At 31.8% G+C, this 22,131-nt stretch overlaps 1 protein-coding gene and 1 long non-coding RNA gene across 3 annotated transcripts; one reads left to right on the plus strand and one right to left on the minus strand.

Moving 5' to 3' along the window:
• The first annotated feature begins 716 nt into the window (after positions 1 to 716).
• LOC127705418 (uncharacterized) lies at positions 717 to 7,839 on the plus strand. Of its 2 annotated transcripts, none has more exons than XM_052209731.1 (7): positions 717 to 799; positions 1,532 to 1,670; positions 2,826 to 2,871; positions 4,098 to 4,609; positions 5,393 to 5,494; positions 6,223 to 6,511; positions 6,964 to 7,839. In XM_052209731.1, exons 2-7 carry the CDS (start codon positions 1,614 to 1,616, stop codon positions 7,176 to 7,178), a joined length of 1,221 nt encoding a protein of 406 aa, XP_052065691.1. In that variant the 5' UTR covers positions 717 to 799; positions 1,532 to 1,613; the 3' UTR covers positions 7,179 to 7,839. The 2 variants fall into 2 exon arrangements, with proteins under 2 accessions (XP_052065691.1, XP_052065690.1); XM_052209730.1 differs by lacking the exon at positions 717 to 799 and adding an exon at positions 845 to 867.
• A 4,753-nt stretch (positions 7,840 to 12,592) lies between these two features.
• LOC127705423 (uncharacterized) lies at positions 12,593 to 15,164 on the minus strand. The gene is made up of 4 exons (XR_007983872.1): positions 15,015 to 15,164; positions 14,626 to 14,709; positions 14,250 to 14,426; positions 12,593 to 12,971 (listed from the first exon to the last, which is right to left on the minus strand). It is a non-coding gene; the product is annotated as an uncharacterized LOC127705423 (long non-coding RNA).
• Positions 15,165 to 22,131: the final 6,967 nt, after the last annotated feature.

The raw sequence follows: 22,131 nt of genomic DNA on the forward strand, positions 1-22,131 counted from the left end.
TGGCAGACATTTCTTACACAGACGTTACATTTGTGGCTAAATTTCAAACGTGGTTATATGTCATTTGTGGTGTGAGCCTTGTACATTGCTAGGTTATTCAGATGAAACGTTGTCACAAATTTAGACGTTCATAATATATAATTATTTTTCCTTCCTTCCTTCCTTCCTTCAGACAGACAGACAGACAGACAACAACAAAAAATAAAAAAATAATATGATACATAGAGAGTAAATGATAGAGATTTATTTGTACTTTAAACGTCGAGTGTTAGTATGTTATTTGTAACGGGTCGTTATCCATGATATGGTCTTATACACATGCATTTGAACGACTGGCTGGTTTTCTACAATTCACGTACATTAATTCTTTGATTTTTAGATTCTTCGTTTAAAATTCTTTTATCATTGTGTATGTAACGGATTTTGGTCCGTATCTTTTATGCAACTTGCAATAATTTATGTTCTTTAAAGATAATTTGATAGCAAAAAAATACCGTCTCGACATACATAAAAATAACAAATAAACAACTTCATTCTTCAAGATTTATCATGTTTCTCATTATTCAAACTGTATATTATTATAGACAAATATTTAAATACCTTTAAAATTTGAAGATTTGGAAAATTGTCAAATATCGATCTCACACATGTGGGATAAATCATTTTTCTAAATTTGAAAATTTAAACCCCTGTTAAATTTGTTTTTATTAATGCTACCTGTTCATTCATATGTTTACGATATATTTATACATATTGTTTATAAACACAGGTCTTATAACATGTAATGATTTCGTTCAAGGTAAGTTTAAGTTTCTTCGTTTTAATTTATGCAATGATACGTATATATAGATATAAAGTTATGCCATGGTGAGTTGGTAATTTCTAGTAGAAAAATTCCATTTTCTAGTACTTAACTGCATTTACATCTAAACAAACGAAAATGCTGAAACAATCCAGCTTTCAGTTTTATTTCTTTCGAGTTACGTACGAAACATCCAACAAAAATTAAGTGAAAGCAGTAATCCATTCTTAGTCTATTGTAGACATTTGTTTGTATTATTCGTATTTTTTAATTTATTTTGTAAAATTGAAAAAAAAAATTATACATTCAGGTAGTCCAAACTGTGCTTTCTGGATTTACCTTCATTAGGAATGCTCAAACCCGAAAATTGAAAGCCAGGGGTGAGTCAAAATCGAAACTCAATAATAGTATATTGATATAACAAACGATGACATTTAGAATGGAAATGCGGAATGTGTCAAAGAGACAACAACCCAACCAAAGAGCAGAAAACAAACGAGTATGGTTCCGCAAAATAGATTTCTGAACTAAATACTAAAAGAATGTTTGAAAATCCATTGAAGTATTTGCTTCCTGTTATCAGTGCACAGTGGCAGGTAGGATTCTGTAATTCAAAAACAGAAGTAAACCTTGCCTGCCAAATGACAAAATTTTGTACTTGCTAAACAATATCCAATGAATATATATATATAATTCATGAATAATTTTTATTTTTACGATATTTTCTAGGTCTATCATAATAACAAGATCATGTTATTCACATTTTAAACTTGATTCAAGAAATAAAGATTGGAGAAAAAAAATAGAGGAAATGGGTAATCAACCACCAAAAGAGAAAAACCCCAGTGGTACAGTTCGTGGGCTAGAGGTACAACTACTAATTCACAAAATTATCAAGCTGCTATTTACTTAACAAAATCAGATTATTTTTCTTTTGTTTTTATATATAAATAAGAAGATATAGTATGAGAGCCAATGAGACAACTATCCATCCAAGTCACAATGTGTAAAAAGTAAACAATTATAGGTCAAAGTACGGCTTTTAACATGGAGCCTTGGCTCACACCGAACAACAAGCTATAAAGGACCCCAAAAAGACTTGTGTAAAACAATTCAAACAGGAAAACCAACGGTCTAATCTATATAAAAAACGAGAAACACTCATGAACCACACAAACAAACGACAACCACTGAACAACAGGCTCCTGACTTAGGACAGGTGCATAAAGATGCAGCGGGTTACATGTAACGTTTTTTTTTTTGAAATTGTAAAAGTTGATTTTAGTGTATAGTATTAGTTACACAGTCTGCTAGTGACCTAATACGATATATATGGGGTCAGTAAATTCCATATGGAGTGAGATCGAAACGAATTTATTTTACCGACTATCTTAACATGTGGCATTTAGACTATTAAAGTGATCAAGTCTTCAATATAAAGAACATACTTCCATTGGTCTATACAAAAACAAATGCCAACAATAACAACTTGTGTTTTCTGCATTTATTTCAATCGTTCATCACAAATTTCTTCATCTGTTGTCCGCGGGTGAAACGTTTCAGATTTTTCCTCAACGCCGTGTTTTTTTTTATATAGGGACGTAACACCATTACTAACCGTGTATTAAAATAAACGACGCCTACTAACCCCATATGAAATATACAGGTCTTCACGTGGTCGCTTTTAACTAATGATATTCCTAGAAATGTATAAGAGGTAAGATAATTCTGCATACTGGATCACTGGACTATTGAGAACATCATCATCTATTCCTGATCAAGTAAATATATCGATATTGCTTAAAATAATATTGTACAATGAAACCTAATCTTTACTATGTTGTGGTTTGTAGACTTTTGTTTATCTTTTGGTCGTTTTTTGTTTTGTCAGTTTGTCTTCGATTAATGAGTTTGAACATCCTTTTTGTATCTGCCACCTCTCTTTTGCATCATATATTTGTCGTTGATTAATTTAAACACTACTTATTGTCATAACATAGAATATTGTTTTGTATTGTTATAGGATCTTTTAAAGGATGCTATGAGGTTAGCCCATGTTGCAGTATCAGGTACGAGCATTACGCATGTTAAGTATATCGTAATTTTGAAATCTTTTAACAATTATATAAATTCAATAATACCGCTTTTTAAATTCTTAAATGTCTTTGTGATATTGCACAAATGGATGTAGGTGTATTTCGTTATTATACTAATACATGAAGCAATAAAAAAAAAACTTTTTATTTTACAAATACTTATTTGCAAGTCAGAATTATCTACAAAACATTTCTATTTTCTATAGTATTTAAAAAAACAACAACAAAATGTCATTTCGGTAAGTTTCTTTAAGATCCCGTGTGTCGTACTTTGTGAACAAAAATAATTGTAGGTTGAGACTGGTATCCGGCCGTTATTTGCCAAGTCTCATAATAGCTGTATATTCCGAAGGAATACTAAATATCTTACGGAGGGAACCAACTTAATGTAGGTTATACTTCAATGATACAACAACCAGTGACATAAAACAAGAGTTTAGTGCATCTTCAGATGAATTCCATGGATTGTAAGCTGAGTAGTAGAAGTACCGCACAATTGCATTCATAAAGATCTTTGGACCTTGGTGAAAATAGCAGCTAAGGGCACTGAGCTTTACTAATATACAATATCAGCTTGCAAAATTGTGTATTGTAGGATGTGACATCCTAATGTTCGTATCTAATATATAGATATACACCAATAAAGTTTTCGGATACATTAAAATCCAATGTTATTGACATTTTGTTATTTCCTTTTCCAACATAAGAATAGCAGTAAATTAACTATTAAGCTGGGATCATATTCTAATCTGTGTCGATTATGCAAGATGTGGCGAATAAGTCACATAACCACGTTTCAGTGCTTATCGGGGATTGCTTACTTGCGCGTTATGTGAAAAATAAATTAATTGATAGAATCTTAAATGAACAGTTGATTTACAATGAAAATTAAAACGTTTTGGCAAGAAAAGCTGTATTTGTACTATTGATAGCAGTTTGTGTGAATTTAGAATAATTTCAAAAAATTCGTGGTTATAAAAACCGCCATATGCAAAGGAATGATCCAATCCAACAATCGGTCATTTTTACCCCAAATAAATTCTAATAAGTTAATACATGACGTTGTATTTCACCTGCTCCTATACTGGCGAGCAGTGCACCAGCATCCCAGGTAGGCTAATATAATATGAGATTTATTTGCTTTATATTGCATTTTGTTCTTTTCAAAATGTTCACTTTAGTTGTTATTTTAACAACAGATTTATATTCCTATCGTGAGGGTATTAAACCAGCTATTGACCAAATAACTGGAAACACAGAAAAAGTTGTTCAAATGGAAGTGGACAAAAAGAAAATTTATGAACATGCCATGGCTCGTTACATTGGAAAGATTAGGACCATGCGCACTGGAATGAAACCTACGCATGAATGTCCTGTGATTACTTTTATTGGAGAAGATGCCAATAAGTTTGATGTCGACGGAAGTGGATTTCGGAGACAATATTATTCAATGTTCTTTCAAGAGTGTCTGAAAAGACTTTTTGAAGGTTCCGGTAGAAACCAGCTTCCAAAACATGATATAACGAAAAAAGATGAATTTACTGCCTTAGGTATTGCGATAGTAGAGGCCATTTTGAATGGGGACTGTGGATTTCCATATCTTAACAAAGCTGTATTTATGTTAATACTTGAAAAAAGTGATGATGAAATAGAACAAAGCCTGAACATTAGTGACATACCCCTAGGTGATGTATGGAATACAGTTAAAAAGGTAAGTACATTTCCCCACACTTAAAAATTAAGCTATAAATCCTATTAAGTCTAAAAAATCTTAAATGATTAACAAAAAGTATCAAATATCTGACATCAGTACCAAATTTACCAATGGAAACATAGTATGATAACGCGATTGACTATCACTGACAAGGGTATTTACTGATCTGACTTTAAAAGGGCATACAAACGTGTGGCGGGATTAAAGTAGCACTCAATCCTCCACCTTTTAATCTCGACCAGTATAACAACAGTTGGTTGATAGAAAAGCGTATACAAATGAGTTCATGGAATGCACTCATCATCAAAGAGTTTAGTACAGAATTAAAGAAAAAATGTTTGTCGTGTTTAAAATTATGGATAGGCGATCTAAAGGGGAAAGTCCTAAACTTGTTTGCCTGATATATCATACGATATGTACAACATAAAGCTTAGTCTATAATGCCATTTTTGTCAGATTTTGTGATTGGAATCATACTTCCACAATAAATTCTTATATGCAATAGTGTGATAAAATTTAGAAGAATGATTCTGAAATTAATATTTATATCTTGTTGTAATTTCTAAAAGTAATACGCCCATCGCGTCTGAGACGTCACTGCAAACAAACACATATCGTACCAAATGATAAACACACACACCATCACTACTAAGGAAAGGCAAAATGTCGGCATACTCTTTTTTTTTTACAAAAAATGTGTTTATGAAGTTAAACATGAAGTTTCAGGCAAGCGTAAGCAAAATATATTTGTTAGGGGTATATATCTGAATTAATTTGTAGATTCAAGATGCCGAAAAAGAGTGCGATATGACTGATGCCGTTTCGGAAGACAGTGCAAACTTTTTGAATTTTATTGGTTGGCCGGGAGGGCAAGCAATGACGGTAAGTCTTTTTATTCTTTTATCATAGTTGTGGTGCCAGATATTAAAGTGCTTCTCAGTCAAAAATACATTGAAGTGTTGCTAGGGAAAAAAAATCAGTTTGCAAACATTCGGTACAGTTACTGGGTAGAGAGTTATGTTATGTTATCATATATTTAGATAGACTGGAAGGATCCGTAGATGCCATCGGTAATATTTTTTATACATATAAAAGCATTGAGATATGATTAAAGACAACCACTTCGTACAGACGAATTAACTAGTTTAGTTTTTTTTTTATTCAACTCTATCCTTGTTAAAAATCTCTATTACTGGAACAAAAAGGTACATAGATAAAAATTAGGGAACAGAAAAAGGCACAATACTCTACGTCACCGATTGGACTAAATGACTTTCTTGCAAGTTGCTAGTATGTTTCAATATTGCCATGTACCTGCAGTCATGAAATAAATGTTTTAAAATGACAGTCAATCACCAGTTGTACCCTCGTGAGTCCTAAAAGTAAACATAATATATGGACATTGATTTTAACAAGTCTAAATTGAAAACCTTGGACATTGGACATTGATTTTATATACACATGTATATGCTTTGAAGTTTAGTTCATTTATTATTCAGGCTATTATTCCCTATTCACAAGTGATAAATAGACAACAAAAACACGGATACACTATTGTATTTGCATTTCTTACAACTCAGTATGCATATTAGTCTTATTTCTTGTTTTAGCTGAAAAACAAACATTCTTTGCTGCATTACATTACAAAATGGTTTGTCATAGATCAAAGACTTTCAGAGGTCGAACAGCTGAAAAAAGGTCTTAACTACATGGGGTTTCTGGACACTATTAGAACAAATACGTGGTTTGAACCTTTATTTGTGTATTCGGAACAATATAGTATCACTGCCAATTATGTGAAGCAGAAATTAGAACCACTGCTAGACAAACTGCCTACAAAAACCGATATACAAAGAAAAGCACAGAAACAAGCAAAAGTGTGCATTGGTGCCCTTGATGGTTAGTATGATTAGAATTATATGCTTTTCAGTATCAAATCATTTGATTGAATATACCATTCTTTTAAACATTTCTTAAACGGATTAGAGGCATTATTTGAATATACCTCATACTACTGGAATATTTCGAAAACTCCATTGGTCTTTTTTCCCAGCGTTCATTTTTATTAACAATGAATGTAGAAAAACAAACAAAAAGAATTTTGATCCACAGCAATTGGTACCTATTTCTTGTTTAATATTAGGTCTGTGATTCCTATACAAAAATAAGAAGATACCGTGCAACAATCAATATTTTTTTATTTCAGTGGTTAAAAAAATTGTCATATGGAATACGATTCAAATTTTCACATGGTTCGTTTGAGCTGTCCGGTTGGCTCATTTAATAATCAAATTCATGAAAACAGTCCAAAAATGTTTTACGTGTTTCAATCTGTTGTTTGTTTATTTCAGAAACGCAAGCACGACTGTTGTTTGCATTCATTACAGGACTTTATGATCCTCCTATCATAGAAGAAACCTTCTGTGTAGAATACAACATGAATCCGGATATGTGTTATCCGACAAGTTACACATGTTTAAATAAACTTTTCCTTCCATTGGGTAATAAAGACATTGACAAGTTCAAGGAATCTTTCTGGGCAGCATTATACGACGTTCAGAGATAAACCCTCTCTGCCGATAAAACAATCATTTGAATCAATTTAGTATGCAACTACTTTGTCAATTGGTCTGTTACAAAACATATGTAAGGAGTAAAATGTATTTTTATATAGTTGTAATAAGAAAATTGTTCAAACAAAAGAGGGACATCTGTTCAATATTCATATGGTTCTATCACACAGAATGTATGGTCTATGCGATGTTCTATAAGCTGTAAAGAAGGAATTATGAATACTATTTAGTATATTGGATACTATGAAAATAGCTTTTTAAGGTAATTTATAATATGAGAGAAATTTTCCTTAGAAATATTCCTGGTTAATCATTTCAACGGACCCATTCATTTAACCAGCTCCGCTTTCATACAAATTCACACAATTTCTTTTTAGTAATAAGCGCAACGTACTCATTGAATATAGGGACGAAGAGCAATAAGGGGTTTCTGCAAATTGAAGATCTCCGCTTACAATATATAGCAATTGAAAGTTCTACAATCAAGAGGAGAACACTGAACAATCGGCGACTTTTTAATTGCACTGCTTCTGTTTTGTTTTTAGTATGCGTGTTGATATAGTGTTTTGACAAGAACAAATTCAATGTAAATACATTTATAGTTTGTTATTGTTTTATTTGATATATATGCACAGAAATATAATTTGAAATTACTGCAGTCTTCAAATATACTGTTTATTATATGTACTCCGATTAGAAAAAAAACATTGTCATATTTCATATCAGTTTCAACAGTGTACTGACATGAGGGTTCATTCAGTAAAATTATGAAATAACAAATATGAGAATCAAAACAACAGCATCAAGCAAGGTTTTAATTGCACACGCTGAGATGTGTTCTCCCTTATTAATATAAGGCAAAAGTGCCTTATTACATTTATATGTCGGAAATTATTTTTGGGAATGTTTGTATTCTATATCAATTCAATATCCGACGAATCTTCCTTTTAACGTCGTGGTCAACATTTATTTTCAATCCTAAACTTTTTTTTCACATTTTCATCATGAGTATCATCAGAAGTGATCAAGGTTACAGTCTTGTAATTGACTGCTCCATACAAGTTACATGCAAAACAGCTGATCCCTGAATTCTTTTTAATAAAATGATACATAGAATTTTTTTTTCATGTACATAGTTATGTCAAAATGTGATCTAATGGAGCATAAGTACCTCATAAAAATAATAAAAAGTTATGAATCCCTGAAGTCAAAACTACTTTCTGCTTGCTGTTTTTACTAGTCCGCACCACTTCAAGTTAACATGATATCCTTCCACTTTCCTGGTTTGATATACCAAAAAAGATGCATCATTTGTTTTTACATCTGAATAGATGTTTCAATTCAGCATAAACTTTTTTGAGTCCAGAAAAAATTTACCAAAAAATGGATTATTTTATTTTATTTCACTTCATGTTTTAGCATGAGTTGTAATACAATACTGGTACCTCAAGAATCGTGTTTGTTTGCTTTGCCGTTATCTTAATGAACGTACAGGGCCACATAAGTCCTAAAATGAACCTTCATCTGCGTGTGCAGTATTCCAAAAACAAATAGAATATAGCTTAATAGGTTTTATTTCGTGTTTCAATCTGAAAAAAAATAATACTAATCGCGAAAAAAAACCACAATAGAGAAACAAAACTTTAGATTATTCTGCTGAAAGGAGTTGTCATCTATCTGCCAGACTTGGTAGTAAAAGGGAATGCTAGCTGCTTTTCGTTCTTCTCCAGAAGCCCATTCATTGAGTATATGTTTTAGAAGAATCTCCATATTTTGATCACAATTGTCAAGTAAAAACGAATTTACAACAAGGACTATCGGTTTACTGATAATATTTTTTGGTATTAAAAAAAGAATTGAAAAGATGTGAAATATTGTTGCAGTGTAGCCAAAAGACTAAAAGGGTTACATGTATTTAAAGATTTTTTTTTCAAACAAATAAAATTATCGTTTTTACATTCTTTTTATGCGTCATTTGATTAACACAAACATGTTTGCTTTAATGAATAATGTTCACAAAACTTTAATATGATTATGATGTTTCATATGTATACCATACAGCTGTTGTATTTTAGATATAATTCATATATGTATCTATTTATAACTAGAAAAATCAGCTTTTGGTGACCTAGTGTTACCTTTCCTCGTCAGTAGAATCTAGAGTTGTAACACAGTACATGATATATTAGGTATGAAGATGAAATTGATTGCAGATTAGCTAAATTATCTTTCGTAAAGGATGGTAAGATGTAGTCACAGAAAAAAAATATTTGATAAGTACGTCTAAACAAGTGACAACTCTTACGACAGATCCATCTATTGGATCACCAGTCAAGGTGATACACGGCTGAAAATACATATTATATTCATAACTACTCTAAATAAACTCATCATAGATACCAGGATTGAAATTTTGTATTTGCGCCAGACGCGCGTTTCGTCTACAAAAGACTCATCAGTGACGCTCGAATCAAAAAAAGTTAAAAAGGTCAATAAATATCAGCACAATCTTGCGGAAGCAAATTTTTAGTTCTTCCCTCGCCGGGATTCGAACTCATGCTATTGGGATAACGAGACAACACCGCCTGCACTGTGTCCAGCGATCTAGACCACTCGGCCACCTAGACTTAACTAAAAAATTCAGCTTTCGGTGGCCTAGTACGTGTTACCTTTCCTCGTCATTAGAATCTACAGTTGTAACACAGTACATGATATATTAGGCATGAAGATGGAATTGATTGCAGATTAGTTAAATTATCTTTCGTTAAGGATCGTAAGATGCAGTCAAAGAAATAATTATTTGATAAGTACGTCTAAACAAGTGACAACTCTACGACAGATCCATCCAATGGATGGATCTGTCGTAGAGTGATTATAGTTTATATATAAAGTTCAAATTTAGACGAAAATATAGTAAGGCACGTTATCAATTAACCACAAATTGTCTTATGGTAAAACAGCTCAGAATAAAGTTAGAAACAAGCTTGCTGTAATTACAAAACAAATATTATAATCTGATGTTCACTAGTAGCGTATTGAAATCTATGTTGTAATTGTATCGGATGTCATTGAATAGTGTTGTTCTCAATTGTTCAAAGCGTTTACAAAACAACATAAAATGAATTCATCCTCTATGGATTGAGACTTGTACCTTTCACATAGGCGTGTCATATTTCGAAATCTACACTTTTCAATCTCTTAAGGTAAAGTTCCGCTTCCATCTTTATATATATATATATATATGTATATCCCATAAAGGACAATGCTACCTGTAGGCTTTGACACTATCCTTACACCTTTAGTCATTACAAGTCTTAAATTAAGAACAACGCTCACGATACTTTGTGGAAATTTGGCGAATTATTATTGTATGTTTACTTTTGTCAAGATTTTTTCCGTAATTCAACTTATCTTTTGTTATGAGGGATGGACGTAAAAAAAATTCAGGAAGCAATTTCTGAAATATGCATGTGAATATCAGTGATGAAATCATCTGAGTAATACTTTTGATGACTTTTCAAAAGCTCAGAGATAGAAACTTTCGTCGTTTTCCTTCTTTTTTGGCAATTTGGCCATGGTATTGTCGACTTTTAATTAAGGGAGGATTTCTTTTTTATTGTCCCTTTGGTATCTAATGCTTCTTTTTGTCTATTTAGCTTAAATAGTATGTCCCTTTGGTATCTTATGCCTCTTTTATCTATTCTGTCTATTTAGCTTGAATGGTATAAGACCATAAAAAAAAATCGATGAATGATTTTTGTAAGAAAAGTTATCTATTTGTTATTTTTACGAAATGTAAATTCATGCTCTTATTACGGGTATTTAATATTTGGATTTTAGGGTCTGTTTTTGAAATGATTCATATTAAGGTCCAAAGGGTCCAAAATTAAACTTTGTTTGATTTCTATAAAAATTAAATCATTTGTGTTCCTTGATATGCTGAAGCTCATTGTATATTTAGATTTTTTTAAATTTTGAGGCCTGTCTTCAAATTGTTCCACATTAAGGTCCAAAGGTTCCAAAATACAACTTTTTCTTATTTAAAAAAACAGGATAAGTTTTCAATGAATTTTGTCAATAAAGGGAAATAATACTACCTCGAGACCATTTCAGTATTTTTGTCTAATGCATGCATTTTCATGTGAAATTGAATATGGTTAACGGAAACAAAACTCAATATACTTCTCTTTTATTTCAATGATAAGCATTAGGTTTTATGGACGCCCCCTTTTGTTTATCTTAGTTGTTATTTATTTGTAGAGATGCGTTTGTTTATCAAAAAGGTGTTAAACAACAGACCAATATATAATAAATAATATGTCTAGCAAAAGTATTATGAGCTAAGAATGAAATGCGTCAGTAAATAGACTTTCTTCACTGAATTAGACTGAAAACCACTATGCATTACCAAAATTGATAAAAACAATCATAAAATGACATGTGGTCGTTTACAATCTTGTCATTTTGGTTTTTGGTGGAGAGTGATATCATTGTCAATCATTCCACATCTCCTTAATTTATGCATGCATGTTATTCATAAAAAAAGTATAACAAAAATACTGAACTCCAAAGCAAATTCAAAAAGGCGAGGTCCATAAAAACTGACAAAATCAAACGTTATCAATCAACGGAACAAGTGAAAAACACCTTGGTACAGGCATTTTCCGAAGAAAGTGGTGGGTTAAATCTGGATTTATAGCTAGCTAAACCTTCCTCTTGAATGACAGTTGTGTATGGGTCCGTAATATTGACAAAGTTGGGTAAGCAACACAAACAGACATTATAGATTAATGTGACAATAATTTGGATCCAGCAGTCAAAACTGTGTAAATATATACATCACAGACATACAACACAAATGACAAAAAAAATTCAAACAAACATACAAATTAATCTAACAAAGACGCCAACAAAAAGGATGAAGTAAATAGTAAAAACTCATCATAGATGCCAAGACCAAAACTCTGTACGCCAGACGCGAGTTTCGTCTACAAAAGACTCACCCGTGGCATAAATTAGACAATGACGTCAACAACAAAAAAAGAGTTTGTCGTTGATAGGACATACCGTAAATAGTATACACTTTCTCGATAATTAAGTTGATAAAATACAAGGGTAAACAAAATAAAAACAACACAGTAAAAACTCTTTGTGTCCGATTTAAATCAAAATTAAATTGAATACATTTCCTCTTCCAAATTGACTTATCAAAATTCATCTTACCGACGTATCTACGCTGTTACCTTAGTTCAATGAGATAAGCTAACTCGTGTTTAATGAAATGAATGACGAGAAAGCAAACTCAAATCCCATCGTAATGCTATATAATAATTATATACTTCCAAAATATAAGTGAAAAAAAAACAACAAGAAAAAATATTATTTTTATAATTTATGTCATCTTTCAAACAAAAACACCCACCTCTTTGTTTAAGCAACTTGAAAAATTACAATGTACAGACGTTAACAATTTTTACCAGCTTATTTTAATCATTTGTTTATTGATTTTAAAAGTGATATAATTAAGATATTTTAACGAAGTAACAATCACTAAAAAATCATAAGCAATTATCAATCATCCTTTCCTTAAACATTGAAATCGAACACAAGTACAGCATTGAGGAAGAGGAATGGTAAAATGCGTCATGTGGTACTGACGTCTTCTTCTGCTGTCATCAACACAAAATGCATACACCTTTAATAATCTCGGATTTGTGGCTCGGCACTTAAACTTATCAGGAACAGGTCTACTGGTGGATAATGGTACTTGACAGTCATCCATGCCTCTAAAAATAATGATACAAATAAAGTTTTGGATATCAAATGCAAGCATTCTACAAAATATCATAACGCGTAATTTTTATAACCAAGGAAGGATGTATGCATGTATACGTATTTAATGCATTGATTTACTTAAGTTTGGTTTTCAAATTATCATGTTGATGACTTGCCAGCTAGAAATCATGGTAAATATGAATTCTACTACTGCATAAAATGTGATACAATGTCTACCTTCTATCGAGAAATTTTCAACTTTAAAACGAAGAGCTTCCCGAGCTAATATATTTCAAATTTTAACGGTCGATAATGGAGAAATATCGTATCGTACGAGATACGATTGTGGAATCTATTTCTCTAGTAATATTTTGACAATATGATGGCAAACGTTTTCATTTTCGGTGATCTGAAAAAAGAGTGTGCTCTTTTTATTTATGTGACGTCATCGGGCATGTTCACTTTTTTCATTACGTCACAATGGTGTTTTTACGTCAATAAGTGACTCATCAGTGGCGCTCAATAAAAAAAGTTGAAAGTAAAAATCACGTATGTAGTTGAAGAATACTGAAAACCAGAAGTTGTGCAAAATACGACTAAGGTCATCTATGCCTGGGTTGAAAATCCATAGTGTATCGAATAATTTAACAATTTTAAAAACAGGAAATTAACAAAAATAATCGGATCAATGCTCGCATATTTAATGTCAAAATAAGAAAATTTTACAAGATGATTGAATTTCAACCAATGAAGAATAGCGATCAAACAATCCACACGTTGATTGTCAAAATTTAATCAACAGATTGGTGGAAATTTTCAGTTAAGAATCATAGACATATAGATTCTACAATTTCATCGAGTGTGATACGATATTTCTCCACTCGAGACAGTTTATTTTCAAATTCAAAACACGAGGCTTGCCGAGTAGTTAAAAATATTTTAAATCTAAATGTCGAGAATTAAGAATAGTTGCATTCCACGAGATTTGGTGGTGGAATCTGTTTTTCTGATGAATTTTAGAAGGTATGCAGTCAAACTTTATCGTTTTATAGTGATGTGTAAAAATGTATGTTCTCTCTGTGTGACGTCACCAGGCATGGTCGCCTTTTTTGGTTCTACCAACGGGAAAATTTGATTTGATCATTTTTACTTTAAGTCAAATTGAATCCTGACTACAAGAACTATCGATGTTGATAGAATATAACTATCGAATATAAACAAACAAAACATCTCTTTCCTTTTTTAATATTATTTATCTTTTGACCTACTTGTCGTTTCCTTCTACTTACGAGTTACATTGAACATAACTACATCTTCTAACTTTGCGCCATGATTCCAATATCCAACATTTAAAGCCTTCAATTAACACTCTATCTGGTATGGTAACTTGTGTGTCAAACGGAGAGCATGTTTGTTCTGCTATTAGCATTGGAAGCAGATCAGGAATTTGAAATTTTGCTTCTCTCCTGCAAATGAAAATAAATATGCAAAATATTACGAGAGCAGATCGTGAAAATTAGAACCAGGGGGTAGGGGTCTCGATGGCGTTAATATTAAAAACAGCCTTTACTGTGATATTTGTTTCATATTGAATTCATCCGACAGATTTTAATGGTATAAGATATTTCATATGAATTATTTTTGACATGTTATATGTTTACTCACGCATTACAAAACACCAGTCTTGATTCGGCTTCTGTAATACTTTTCTTTAAGTTGTTTTTCTTTATGAATCTTTTAATTCTATGCCTGAAATATAAAACGATCGATACAAAAGTATAACAACAACTAAGATCTATGTTAAAGATGATTATGAAATAAAAAATAAACTATTCCAATGGTCAACTAATACGCAAATCACTCATTAAAATATAAGTAATATAATATTAAGTTGTCTACATCGGTGTATCATTAATTATTAGATATAACTGCCTTTCATTCTTACATGATAGGGATATTTTCACTTTAATATGATCGTGCAGTAGAATGTAAACGAAATACATTGTATACACTGCAATATACATAAGATATATGTACGGTAAGGACATAATTACCCTGGATAATCACCAAGGTTCCTCCAATCCACCGAACCTAATACTGGCGGAATAGAGGCCAACGTTTCATTCCCTGATTTTGGCACTTCGCAGCTTGCATTCACCCTTGCAAGTCTTTCGTGGACAATAAACAAGCAAATACAAAGCAATGTTTGTACCTACAAAATAAAACAAACACACAAATATTATCAAATGGCTTCACTGTTGTCATATAATTGTTATATAAAGGGATATTATTAAGCTTAACCTTATATTGAGAAATGTTTGTAAATACGTAATTGATCATAATATTGTTGTATATTAAATCAATGCAAATTCTCTATAAGATGCCCCCACCCCCCAACCTCCAATGAAAATGTGTAAAAAACGAGATTACCGTATAGGTTTTTACTTATAAGTGGATCCTTGTTTCGTAGGTTAGATCAAAATTCAGCGGGTGATTACCAAATTTATCAAAGGACATGTATATGATGATATGATTAGATTAAACTCATGTATGTCAAATTATTGTGGATTCATTATTATTCGTTGGATACCAATTTTCGTGGATTTCATGGGTATAAGTGAACCACGAAATCAAATGTCAACGAATGACAAATTTCCTATAGGCTTGTATGCAGAATACGGCAAAACCACGAAAATAGATACCCGTGAACATGTAAAAAGTAAAATAGCAAAAAACCAAACTCCAAGGAAAATTCAAAACGAAAAGTCCTTTATCAAATGGCAAAATTAAAAGCTCAAACACATCATAGGAATGAAAAACAACTGTCATATTCCTGTAAGTTTTTCTAAATCCACGAAAATTGGTACTCACGAAAATAAATGAATCTCCAGTAAATGGGAAAATTTTTTTACAAATGACTTACTGAGCGTAAAAGAAACTATAAAAAAACAATTTCACACGACAAATTACAGTCTGAAAAACGTCCATTGTCAAATCAGGCAAAAGCTTTACATCTGTCGTATATGAACTTTGTAGTTAAGGTTTTGTGGGTTTGTTCTTTATATCCTAGATTCATATTACAAGCTAAAATGACAGGTGATATTTTTCTCCAATGCGTCATCTGACGGGTAATAACCTCCTTTAATATATCAACGATTCTGCTTTATCCTGATTTCTAACATGTTCCGTTAGCAGGAAAAGATATTATTCAAATGCTTTTGTTATGATACTAAAACAAACCTGTACACGTCGAATTGAACATGTAATGCTCTATCAGTTATATACTAGAGCCGTTAAGATAACTTTTGGATTTGCTTGTGGAATATCCATTGACATTATTGCAGTTTGTGAGAGATAATACATCTTTTGCGCATCAATACACGAGTGTGGCAATGGATAGCATTTGGATGTGTTTTCTTCCTACATACTGCTTTCCGTTGGCAAAAAAAGACATTATCCAAATGCATGCATTTTCCATGATACAAAACAATAGTTTACATGTCAAATTGATAATCAAATAATCTATTAGGTAGACAGTAGGGCATTTAAAGTAACTTGGTTTTGATTTTGGAATGTCCGATAATGAGGCCTTTAAATCTCGTATAGGGTGTAAGATGTTTTACATCTTGTGTGTATTAGAGTCTTTATTTGCTTTGTCCCAAGCAGAGAAAGCGGATCTTAATACCTTGCTAATAATTGTTTGTTTTTTGAAAGGAGAATCCGATGTTTTTTCGAAGAAATCGTCTATTAGCTTTGTCCTTAAAGTCTTCTGTTAAGTGTATGGATCCCATATCAAGTTGTTTTGTATAGTTACTACTAAATATTTGGATACTTGGTTTTCTTCTAAGTTATTGCAATGAAGATCGTAGTTGGTTCCAGTTGGTGTCGTTTATTTATTATGCTCACAATGTTTCAATTGCCTAGCTCAAGTTGCATGCCCCATTGTTTTTTTCCCTATCTGACTATTCGATACATATCTTGTTGACGTATATCTCCACAGTCTTCGAATGTAATTGTTAGGTTTGCAATAAAAATTTTGTACACCAAGACCGCATTTCGTCTTCAAAAGACTTATCAGTGACACTCGAATCAAATCAAAAGTCAAAAACAAAGTAAGAAGTTGAAGATCATTGAGGATCCAAGATTCCGATAGTTTAATTGTGACTTCTGCAAACAGACATTTTGTAGGATTAAGTCTTCAAGCACATTATTGATTCAGTACAGAAGGAAGATAGGTACTCAGCATTGTGGTACTCCAGAGACTGATGACTTGATCTCTTATAATATAACAATTGCATACTTTAACTCAATAAGTAATTTATCAATCTATGTTTCTACATACAGTTCATGAGATTTTAAATTGTTTACAACTATGGTTCACTTATTAAACTACATATTAGTATTCAAAAAAATAATTTTTGATCTTCTTGAAGATTAGCATATATCTCCCAATTGATACGATATTCCCGGGCTTGTATTTCCTATCATGATTTCCTTGATAGAGGATTGCTGCTCACAAGGAAGATATTAAACCAAGAGTTCCAAATGGTGAAGTTGAAATCATCCCTTCGTAAATTTTACGGACGCCATCACGAGTTGGTTGACCGTTATGGAATAACCGTTTCACAGATGATATCGGATATGTTCCTTACGTCGTAACTACAATACCCTTCCCTTTTCACGAATGTGACCTACCGAATTAGACTATTTACCGGATTTGTTATAACATAAGCAACACGACGGGTGCCACATGTGGAGCAGGATCTGCTTACCCTTCCGGAGCACCTGAGATAACCCCCAGTTTTTGGTGGGGTTCGTGTTGCTTAGTCTTTAGTTTTCTATGTTGTGTCATCTGTACTATTATTTGTCTGTTTGTCTTTTTATTTTTGGCCATGACGTTGTCAGTTTTCGATCTATGAGTTTGACTGTCCCTCTGGTATTTTTCGTCCTTCTTTTAGACATACAATTTCCGTATGTTATTCTTTAGAAACAGCCCCAGTTTTCGGGTATTTTCAATTTTAGAATTTCTATTTGGTATGTGGTGTCTTAATTCCTTTATGCTATGCTGTAATTAATGTATCTCACATATCGCTTGCAGTAGATGTCTTGACTGCATATTGTCAATTTTGTTGAAACCATCATCGTTTGCTGTATCATATCTGGGAACAAGTCTAAGTCGTTCTCAATGGTATCAAAAGATCAGTGGTCAGCATTCCGTTGCGATATGAAATATTATTGATGCGGTCATTTCTTTAACTTTACTGATAACACACTGTCTAAATCATTCCTGAAAGTAAGTGTTATTTTCCCCAATGCACCGATGACGTTGGTAAGGCCTACAGTTGTTAACATTCTCGTCCTTTGGTCTCTGGTTGATGATTGTCTAATAAACAATCATACCAAGTCTCCATAATTTTATACTAGTCATATTTATATCTGGCACTAATTGTTTTCAATGCTCTTCAACTTCTTTAATGGGTTGGCAATCTTTTTAAACTTTAAGCGCAACTGGTGAATCTTGTGTAGACGAAACGCGCGTCTGGCCTACTAAGATTATAAGCCTTTTATCTTTGGTGACTATTTTGTTTCTAAAATTTCACGGTGCTCATGTCAAACACTGAAGAGCCCATGTCTATATCTGATATTCCGGGAAGAAAGTCTACCCTATGAACTAGACTTGGTTCATTTATAAAAAGAGATATAATGCTTTTTCTTTCACTAATTGAATTAGATGATGATTATCAATAAGATATGTAAATGACGGATGTATGGTGAGTCCAGTTCCGCTGTTTTGTTGAATTTTCCTTCCGGTTCCATGCGCGGAATATCATTTCTTATTTGCTAATTAAGCTAGAACGTGGGTGTTATTTCCTGATTTACCCTTTCTTTGCTTAGTCTTATGTTTTCTATGTTGTGTTTTGTAGACTGTTCTTTGTCTTTTGGTCATTTTTCGTTTTTTGTTGCCATGATATTGTTAGTTCGTTTTCGAAAATTGAATTTGAATATCCCTTGGAACTACCACAAAGAATTGTTTTCCACAGCCATGAATTAAACTATGTGAATATATACCTGAAGAAATATGGTTTTTGAATGAAGATAAGATTGAAATAAGTGATCAGTTTATTTACTTAGGAATTTTATTTTATTTTAATGGCACCTTTTTGAGACTGAAAAGATGTTGTCAAATCAAGGCCGAAAAGCAGTGTTTAATATGGATAGTACAATCAAGAATGATTATCATAACTGTGAAACTTTATTGTCGTTGTTTGACAAATACGTGTCATGTATTTAAGATTATTATTGTGAAGTGTGGGGATTACTCAAAGGAGAAGATATTGAAACAGTGCATTTAAATGTTTTAAAACGAACCCTAAAAGTTAGGAAATCTACAGTAAATTATATGGTTTACGTTGAGTTAGGAAGATTTCCTATGTATATTGATAGATATTGTAGAATGATGAAATACTGGTTTAAAATATTAAATACAGATAAAAACCATGTTATAATCTATTTGTAAAAAGCTACACAATAGACTGAATTGGGCTTGTAAAATACGAGATATGTTATATGCATATGGTTTTAATTATAATTGGTTCAACCAATGCAAATATCGTGTAGATAAATTTCTAATTGAGTATAAACAACGACTTACTGATCACTTTGTAAATGAAGCAATGTCTTCAAAGTGTATTTTTTACAAATATATATACGATACACATGGTTTACAACTTTATTTAAGAGCCGTCAATTGTGTATTTAAAGCATTAACTTGTAAATATAGAATACATGCACATTGTTTACAGAGTGAAAAAGGCCGCTTTTATAATATAAACAGAAAAGAAAGATTTTGTACAATGTGTAATAATAGATTGATTGAAGATGAGTATCATTTTATTTTGATATGTAAGAAATATGAAGATATACGAAAATGATATATAAAATAATACTATTGGAGAAATCCATCAGCTTAAACACTTGTCCAATTATTATCAGTACAAAATGTATAATAACTTAATAATTTAGGGAAATATTTATATGCTGCCGAAAAACTTCGTAATTCATAAATGTTGTGTATCATGCTCCGCTACTGTTATCATACGATTCTATATCAATATTATTCGATTTCTATTACTGTTTATACATGTATGTGTGTATTGAAATTCGATGTATATTTTGTTATATGCCTATAAGCTGTATTGCTTTTAGAAATAACGTAGTATTATTATTATACTCTCGTAATCTTGTAAGCAAAAATACTAGTTTACGGAAATATGAAATCAGAATTGTGAATGAAGATACGAATTGAAAGGAAAAAAAATAATTTGGTGGTTAACTTTTAAAGAAAGTCTTCTCCAATACTTGCAACTCCTTCAAACCTACATTCAATCTAGTTTGAGCTCCACGGTAGGTGTAACTTGTGCTTATCAATATGTTAGAATTTATCAAATTGTATTTTAATAACAAAAACACAGAGCACTTTATTGAGAATAAGATATGTTGTTCGTATCTCTTTGATTATCAAATTGCATGCAATACAAACATACATACTGTCTATCATTTGTTGTTTAGTTTTATATGTTTTGTCTATCATTTGTTGTTTAGTTTTATATGTTTTGTCTATCATTTGTTGTTTAGTTTTGTATGTTTTGTCTATTATTTGTTGTTCCGAAATTATTGGTCTTTTGTTGGGTAATGTATGACATATATATGTTGAAAAACCGCACCTGTAATCATAAATTATGTAATTCATTGACCGCTCCCGACATGTGTAACTTCAAGGCATATTTTAGCGGCGATTGATGTCTTTCAAAATTACTGCACTTTTCTTGTATCCCTGGTGCTTTCGACTGGAGCACCGTCGTACACAAGCATTCGCACAAGTTTGCACTCCGAAGCGGGTGGGGAGCAAGAAGGTGAATTGTGTTTTATTTTTATCAATAGTACCGCTTAAGTCGACGCTAGGGGCCGTCTTGACCTTGTTGTAGGGTTTGAATGATTCGTTCATTGTTGAAGACCCTCAAAATGAAGAACAGGAATAAAAGCCCTGTTCATTGATAATTTTCTATGTTTTCTATTTATTGTGTGCGATTTTGTCCGTATCCATATACTCCATATCCTTTCATTTTCTATACATATGTATACCGAAAAAAAACATCATCATCCACGTTACTGAAATTCGATACATTAAATTTGGTCTTCTCTCTTTAACTTATGGTTTTGACTGGTCATCACGGTATCTTCTAATTTTTGTTAAATTACCACATTGTTAAAAACTTAACTCATTTGAAATGTAGATATTGGTTTTTTTTCTCAAAGTTGCCCTGCAGAACATGACATCGGCTGGTAAAAATCAGTTAAAAGATCGCAACACTTTTACGTTTGCCACTTATATTTATTTAGTATTGAAGATTGACGTCGTCTGTTATACTCTGCGGTATTTTTGCAATTACCTGTTTCCTTTTTTATGTACAATCATAAATTTGTTAAAATATAAATATTAATAAAAAAAAACATAAAAAAACCAAAACACTGCTGAAAACAGATCACAAAAATTATTATAAGTGTCATACTTTTCAGTGTTGACATCTTATAACTTATGAAATTATATTGTAGAACATATCATTCCTCCTGAATAAAAAGAGATGTGAGATGACCGTCATTAAAATAGCAACTCAAAAGAACAAGATACACAGAGAGTAAACATGAAATACTTATTTTCTTCAACGATGCAATGCTTCAATCCAAATTGTATTGGTAAGTGTGCGATATGTATATTCTACCACTGTATCGGCTGAGATTTGATATTTCCCACCTTGAGACTCTTATTTTTTTTTTTACTTTTAAACGATTAACGAAAGTTTCAAATATATACAAAAGAATCCTAAAGTTCTATAAGACGTCATCAGACCGCATGGATGTCATTCTCCCTGACGTCACAATAGCAAAATCAAAGGGTGATAGGCAATTTTTCGCCATGATTGAAATTCACGAACCAATGCAGATCAATGAAGTTCAGGGAGAAAAGATAAAATGAACCAAAATTTTTCATGAGAAAATAAAAACTATATTTATTAGATATACATATTTCAACTTTACCAAAATGAAAAAAAAAGAAAGATTAAAAATTGAAATTGGAATAATTTTTACGAATTAATTTATGGCCTACCTTCA

The sequence above is a fragment of the Mytilus californianus genome, unplaced genomic scaffold (assembly GCF_021869535.1).
Source record: "Mytilus californianus isolate M0D057914Y unplaced genomic scaffold, xbMytCali1.0.p SCAF_6, whole genome shotgun sequence".
NCBI classification, from domain to species: domain Eukaryota; kingdom Metazoa; phylum Mollusca; class Bivalvia; order Mytilida; family Mytilidae; genus Mytilus; species Mytilus californianus.

Excerpts from the sequence above, each read along its gene's own strand:
- LOC127705418 (XM_052209730.1), top strand. Across the intron at positions 1,671-2,825 it reads GTACAGTTCGTGGGCTAGAG|GATCTTTTAAAGGATGCTAT; the intron begins GTACAACTACTA and ends GTATTGTTATAG. Across the intron at positions 5,495-6,222 it reads CGGGAGGGCAAGCAATGACG|CTGAAAAACAAACATTCTTT; the intron begins GTAAGTCTTTTT and ends TTCTTGTTTTAG.